General features: G+C 46.7%; 1 protein-coding gene across 1 annotated transcript; it reads right to left on the bottom strand.

Annotated features, from left to right (window-relative positions):
- Positions 1–5,954: 5,954 nt before the first annotated feature.
- On the bottom strand, positions 5,955–6,929 carry LOC139600890 (myristoylated alanine-rich C-kinase substrate-like). The gene has a single exon (XM_071449464.1). It carries the CDS (start codon positions 6,927–6,929, stop codon positions 5,955–5,957), a length of 975 nt encoding a protein of 324 aa, XP_071305565.1.
- Between the last annotated feature and the right edge of the window lie 383 nt (positions 6,930–7,312).

Here is a 7,312-nt window from a genome sequence, read left to right on the forward strand (position 1 = left end):
TGACAGGAAGGGGCCAAGGGGAAATGGCTCCAAACTGACAGAGAATGGTTTAGAGGGGGGATTTAGGAAAAAATCCTCCCCTGTGAGGATGGTGGGGCCCTTGCACAGAGCAGCCGTGGCTGCCCCATCCCTGGAAGTGCCCAAGGCCAGGTTGGACAGGGCTTGGAGCACCCTGGGGTAGGGGAGAGGTGATTTTTGAGATCCTTTTCAAGCCAGACCACCCTGGGATGCTGTGGCTGCAGGACAGAACTGAGGGATTCCCTTGCAGCTCAGGTGCTGCAGGCACAGAACATCTCCTGTCCTCAGGAACAGCTCTGGGTGCTTTTCATCTCCTGGGAGGTGCTGCAGGCGCTTGGCAGCAAAGGAGGCAGAGCTGGGGGAGGTTTGTGATCATCTTTTCTCTCTCTCAGGAATGATGTTTTGAGTGGCTTTTGTTCCAGAACTTTTTTAACTTTCACATTGTGGATGGGTTTGATTTGTCAGATCGCTGCAGATTTTGGGATTTTTCATCTGGGCTCCTTGGATGTCGTGCAGAGAGGAGAGTGTGAGGAAGGAAATAAATTCTTGTGTTCCAGAAAGCCAGGCAGGCATCCAGCAACCAAAGCAATGCAGAATTATTTTGTTTTGAACAAGAATATTGACCTCTGGCTAAGGGAAGTGTTTGGGTTTTGACCAGCTGTTTTCAGAACTTTTTATTTGTTGTGTAAGAGTTCAGGAGAAACAGATTTACTGTGATGAGGAGGGTAATTATTTATAAAGGTGCTTCAAAAGGAAGAGAAACACTGTAGTTCCTAACAGCTCCAGCAGCTCCTAAACACCCCTGAGGTTTTATTTTCTCAAGTGTAACCAATTTTTTTTTTTAAGGTTTCCTGCTGAATGACAGGAAATTTAATTATAAAAGTTCAAAGCAAGGATTCTTAGTGACAGGAGCTAAGATTTCCCAAACACCAAAAAATTAGATTGCACTCCAAGGCAGTTTTGTGACTGGGTGATGCTGCTTCAGCCCCATTTGCAGTGATCCATGGTGGATTTCAGCAGGGAATTTGCTGCTCATCATCTTAAGAGGGCAGCCTGGAGCCTGGGAATGCACTGGGATAGAGCCACACCACTGCATTGCTCAGAAATCCTCCCATCAGGACTTGCCTAAAAGGACGGAGAGCCAGAGGTGGAATTTGCCTTCGCTCATCAGTGACAGAGTTTGGAGCAGTCAGGGATGTGCCCTGTTGGATGGTGCAGTGTTGGATTGTATTTGCTGGGCCCCCCAGATGAAGGAAGGGATTGATGAATCTGACTCCATGTTCTCAGGAGGCCAATTTATTTATTATTTTATTGTACTGTATTATATTAAAGAATGCTGAACTATACTAAAGAATACAGAAAGGATACTTACAGAAGGCTAAAAAGACAATAATGAAAACTTGTGACTCTCTCCAGAGTCCTGACACAGCTTGGCCCTGATTGGCCAATGAGTGAAAACAATTCACATTAAACCAATGGAACAATCACCTGTGGGTGAACAATCTCCAAACACATCCCAGCCATGCATGAGTGTGCAGCAGCTCCTCTGCACCTGGGGCTGGGGCCAGGCCCTGCAGGAGCTCCAGCAGGTTCTCAAGCACATGGACACCCAAACTCATTAAAACCAGGCTGAAAGTCAGGATTCTGTAATGGCTAAAGTCATTTTTTGACAGATTTGATGTTGTATTTGTGTTGTCCCCAGACGAAGGAAGGAATGATGAATCTGACTCCATGTTCTCAGAAGGTTAATTTATTACTTTATGGTACTATTTTATGTTAAAGAATACTAAACTATACTATACTAAAGAATAAAGAAAGGATACTTATAGAATGTTAAAAAGATAATAATGAAAACTTGTGACTCTCTCCAGAGTCCTGACACAGCTGGGCCCTGATTGGCCAAAGAGTGAAAACAACTCCCAGCAGAACCCAATGGAACAATCACCTGTGGGTGAACAATCTCCAAACACATTCCACATCAGCACAACACAGGAGAAGCAAATGAGATCAAATTGTTTTCCTTTTCTCTGAGGCTTCTCAGCTTCCCAGAAGCAAAATCCTGAGCAAAGGGATTTTTCTGAAAATACAAATGTGACAAAGAAGGAAGAAGGAGCTTGGGACAACACCTCCATCTTGTTCCCATCTACACCATACTAAAAATCCCAAAACCTAAATTTCTCACCCAAGTGTCATTCTACACTACTCTCTATAATCTATTGTCACTGGGATATTTTATGAAAAATCCCTTCACCAGGATTTCTTCTCCTGGGAAGATGAGAAGCCTCATCTTCTCCATGTTTTGCTCCTCTGGAATGTGATTTGCAGAATTCTTTACCCAGCATGTGAATTGTTTTAATTTAATGACCAATCCCAGTCCAGCTGTGTTGGGACTCTGGTCAGTCACAGGTTTTTATTATCATTATTTTCTGGCCTTCTGAGGTCTCCTTTCTCTAGAATAGTTTTAGTATATTAATATAATAGAATACGTAAATATAATAGAATACGTAATTATAATATAATATGTAATATAATATAGAATGTAATATAATATAATATAATATAGAATGTAATATATAATATAATGCCTTCTGAGAACTTGGAGTCAATTCTCATCTCTCACTTCGTCCTGGGGACCCACAACACCCCAAGAATTGGTGCCCACCAACAATCTATTTCACACTTTTGTGGATTCCAGTCTATCTTGAAGTCTTGGAAACTTTCTCCATGAATGAGGGTCCCAGTCAGTGCTCCCCTGAGGGTCAGAACCCCTCAGAGCAGACACAGAAATATTCCCAGTGCCCTGGGTCCCCACAGTGCAGGAGTTCTGCTGCTCCAGGATGGGCTTTCCCTGCTCTCAGGGCAGGAACAGGAGTTTCAAAGCATTCAGGTGCTTTCAGACCTGCTCTAAATGAGTCACATTTGGAAGTTTAGCCTTTCATCTTTTGTTTTATCTGGTCTGAGCACAGCAAGCCCAGTTGGTGCTCCAAGATCAGCAAGGAAATCACCAGGGGAGGAGCAGCTTTCATTCTAAGGCCATTGGTATCAATATTCAGCATTTTACCAAACACTTCACAAGCTGAAAAGGGCAAAACCATCAGTTCTGTCACTAGAGTCAATGCAAATATCAGAAATGAAGCAGTCTCCTCTGACAAAGGCTTTTAAAGCCATTAAAATTGCCAAAGCCAAACCTCCCCCTTGTGTAATTTTGGGTAGGTCAGACAAGGACAGCAAACCAGGAAAAACTGAGGGTAAAGCTTAGCTTTACAAAACCTGGGATTTACAGAACTTGGGGCACATCTGAAGTTTTACAGAACCTGGGCTTTACAGAACTTGGGGCACATCTGAAGCTTTACAAAACCTGGGCTTTTCAGAACTTGGGGTACATCTGAAGCTTTACAGAACCTGGGCTTTACAGAACTTGGGGCACATCTGAAAACCCCAGATGAATGTGATGACAAAAAAGCAGCAGAACTGGAATATTCTAAGAGGAATTTTAGCCAATTTTTCCCTCATTTACCAAGGAACTTTTTACATTGAAAACACTCAGATTGGTGTAATTGAAGTCAAGGCACTGCAAAAACTCCTTCCCCAAAACTCCTGCAGCATTGCATGTGGGAGATTATTCCATGATTTTTCTGAGAAAGGAAGAAAAAAAAAATCACTCCTTTTCCAGGAGTCCCTGATTCAGATTGCAGCTTTGCTAATTAGATTTAAACACCAAAATTCCAGCAGAATTGAAGAGCTGCACAGCCCCACTTTTGTTCCTGTAATTTGATGATCACCTGGCAGGTTTTGAGATGATGTCTGTGAGACTCCAGCCTGCAGAATTATTCTGCATGGCTCCTCTTGGTGTGGAAATTGATCCCTGTCACCCCTTTCAGCGTGGCACCAGCAGTGTCATGTAATTATGTATTTATTGTCACTCTTGATTAGCCCCACACCTTCAGTCACAGGGGGAAGGAGCTGCTGTGTAATTTTAACAGGATTCCACGAGCTCTGGGATGCTTTTATCAATCACAAGCACAAACCACAGTGGCAGTGGTTGATCAGAACATCTGAGAGAGGGGCAGAGCGATGCACAGAGGTTTTTGTAGCTCTCCGCTTCTTTCCCCATGATTTCCTCAGGCCTCTGTGCTCTCCTGGCAAGGAGGAGCTGCCAACTCAGTGATTTGTAAATCTAAATTGTATGACACAAGGACATAATCTCCAGCCTAAGAGCAGAGCTTTGCCAGAGGCAGCCAAACCCAGAACCTTTGGGATCATGAGGAGCAAGCACAGAGCATCCTCTGAGTTATTTAAGGGCAGATGAGACATTTCCATGGGCAGGCTCTCAATCAGATTGGGTCATAAGGAAAAAAAAATAAAATTAAGCAAGTCTGGCTTAAGCAGAGAGGTTTGGAGTGTGGCAGCCCGGTCTCTGGAGCCACAGGAAATCTTTTTTAAGGGTACACTAAACTCCTGATAGAAGACAGTAAAACCAATCAGATCTTAAATAGAAGGGTTGCTCTCAACATCCCCAGCTCCTGGTTTGCCTTTAACCCAACATCCCCAGCTCCTGGTTTGCCTTTAACCCAACATCCCCAGAGCTCCTGGCTTCCTTTAACTCAACCAGCCCCAGCTCCTGGCTTCCTTTAACTCAAAATCCTCATCTCCTGGTGTGCCTTTAACTCAACCATCCCCAGCTCCTGGTTTGCCTTTAACCATCATTTCTTGCCTCCTGTAAGTGCTGTTAGTGAGGGTCCACACAGAACACCATAGCTGTAAATGCTTTCCTTAGGAAGGATCTTGCTCACCTTCACATTGGAGTTTTCCAGCTAATACAAATAATTATTTCCATTTTATTTTTTTTTAAATCCCCATGAGTTCTAGCAGAATAAATGTGGTATAAAAACCTTTTGCTTGAAAGAAACGAGGCTGTATTGTTTTCCTGATTCCCTGCAGCACCACATCATTCCTAAATTCAGTGAGAGCTGTGCCACCAGGTTTGATGGGAAAACTCCCTTCTGTTTAGCACTGTGTAATTAGAGATTGGCATTGGATATGCAGGTGCCAGAAATTTGTTGATTATTTGCAGCAAAATGACCACAAGCAGCTTTTTTTTGTTGTTTACAGCTCCTTCCACAGACCTCCAGTCTGAGCTCCTTGACCTCCACCCAACCAGCACAAACCATAAAGCAAATGCCAAGTTCTGTAAAGCCAAATTCTGTGAAGCAAATGCTGTAAATGAGTCACATTTGGAAATTTAGCCTTTCATCTTTCATTTTATTGGGTCTAAGCACAGCAAGCCCAGTTGGTGTTCCAAGGTTTGCAAGGAAATCACCAGGGGAGGAGCAGCTTTCATTCTGAGGCCACTGGTATCAATACTCAGCATTTTACCAAACACTTCACAAGCTGAAAAGGGTAAAAACATCAGTTCTGGCATTGGAGTCAATGCAAATATCAGAAATGAATTATCAGAACGTTCTTAACCCAACATTTCATAGCAGCCAGTGTTAAAATGATTTAACATTTATTGATTCCAATTGCAACAGACATCACACAATGCATTTCCAATAGTGGTGACAAGCAAGTGGGGTGAGAGGACAAGTGTAATTAATAAATTAGACATCACTTAACCCTGTGCAGCCACACACAGGGAGATACCCATGAAGTGCACAGCCCCAGGCAGGGTATAAATTCATCAATAAATACATAAATAGACTTTCTGTACCATGGAACAGCCCCAGCAGAGACAGGAGGGCAGTGCCACTTGCAGAGCACAGGAATTTTAAGTTTAGCACCTTGGTTTTCAGTTTTTCAAAGCAGGTTCTGCCACCACCACCCTGACTCTGGGTCCTTTGGGGCACAAGCCCCATTTGGCAGGGTGGAGGCAGCTCTGGCTGCAGACAAACCCTCAGGGTGCTCAGTGGCTGCTGTTCCAGGTTCCACGTGCTCCTTCAGTGCTCCTCTGGCTCTCCCTCACTGCTGATTTGGATTTCCTCCTCCTCCTCCTCCTCCTGCTGGGTTTCTGGCAGGCAGGCTGGGCTCTCCTCTGCCACCTCTTCATCTTGCCCTGCCCCACCAGCGGCTCCTTCCACACCTTCAGGAGCACCAATCTCACCTTGGCCCAGCTGGAGATCATATGGGGCTTCAGTTTCTTGTCCCCCCTGCTCCTGTGCAGCTCCCTGCCCATCTGCCACGTCCTCTCCTGCCTCTGCAGCCCTCAGGGGCGGCTCTGGCTCCTCCAGGGGACACAAAGCAGCCGTGGTGTCACCTGCCTTCTGCAGGGGCACTTCCCAAAGAGCCTTCCCAACACAGGTGTCCCCTGCAGCACCAGCACCGCCAGCCTCCTGCCCTGCAGCCCTCAGCAGCTCAGATTCTGCAGCAGCCTGAGCCCGGCCAGGCTCCCCATGGTCAGCAGACACGTGGACATCAACCTCCACCGTGGTGCACGTGAGAGGCGTCACCCCCTGCTCCCCACAGCGGGGCTCAGGGGACAAAGAGCTGCCAGGGGGACACTGAGCAGCCTCACTGCTCTCCTGGGGATTTTGGGGTCCTTGTGCCTCTCCTGTGAGTTCCTGGGGTTCCAGCAGCTCTGGGCGAGGTTTGCCTTCAGGCTGCTGGGACAGCTCAGCCCCTCGTGTGTCTCTGGCAGCCACAGGGGCTGAGGCCTCGCTGTGCTGTGCCCTTGGAGGGGAGGCTGAGTCTCCTTCCTCATCTCCAAATTCACTTCCAGAAGCTTCCAGCACCATGGTGGCCGCAGGGGGCTCGGGGCACCTCGCGGTCCTGCGGGTGCGCGCGGAGTGGAAACGGCTCTCCCCGGTCCACGTGGCTGCATCGCAGCACACCCGGGCAGCCCTCCTGCCCTTGGCCCTGAAAACCACCCTGGGGAACACACAGGGCCTCCTGTTCTTGCCAAAAACGCCTCCCATGGCTGCAGGGGAACGCAGACTCCAAGGGCTTCACCTCTGAGGGGCTGGGGAGGAGCAGGGAGCTCTGGCTCTGGAGGAGGAAGGGGTTCACACCTGTGGAAATGGATATTTATTAGCCTATGCTCATTAGGGTGAGTTAATCACCCAATTGCCACCCAGGGATATCAGCTGAACAGGTGGAATTGCACCAGGGGACATACAGAGACCTTTTAAGAAATAACAGTCTGAAAAGAGGGGAAAAAAGAGAGAATTTGTCAGTCAAAGCAGAGCACTCTGGAAAACAGTGGCAGGTCTCAGGAGCCACTCTTCACTCCAGACAAGGAAATGTTTAGACTTCCAGTAATAGGTAGGAGCAGGAGGGAAGAGGAGCAAGGCAGGCAGGA

This window comes from Agelaius tricolor, unplaced genomic scaffold (genome assembly GCF_023055355.1).
Source record: "Agelaius tricolor isolate 1412-34295 unplaced genomic scaffold, bAgeTri1.0.p SCAF_29, whole genome shotgun sequence".
NCBI classification, from domain to species: domain Eukaryota; kingdom Metazoa; phylum Chordata; class Aves; order Passeriformes; family Icteridae; genus Agelaius; species Agelaius tricolor.

Excerpts from the sequence above, each read along its gene's own strand:
- LOC139600890 (XM_071449464.1), bottom strand. The coding sequence starts at position 6,929 with ATGGGAGGCGTTTTTGGCAAGAACAGGAGGCCCTGTGTGTTCCCCAGG.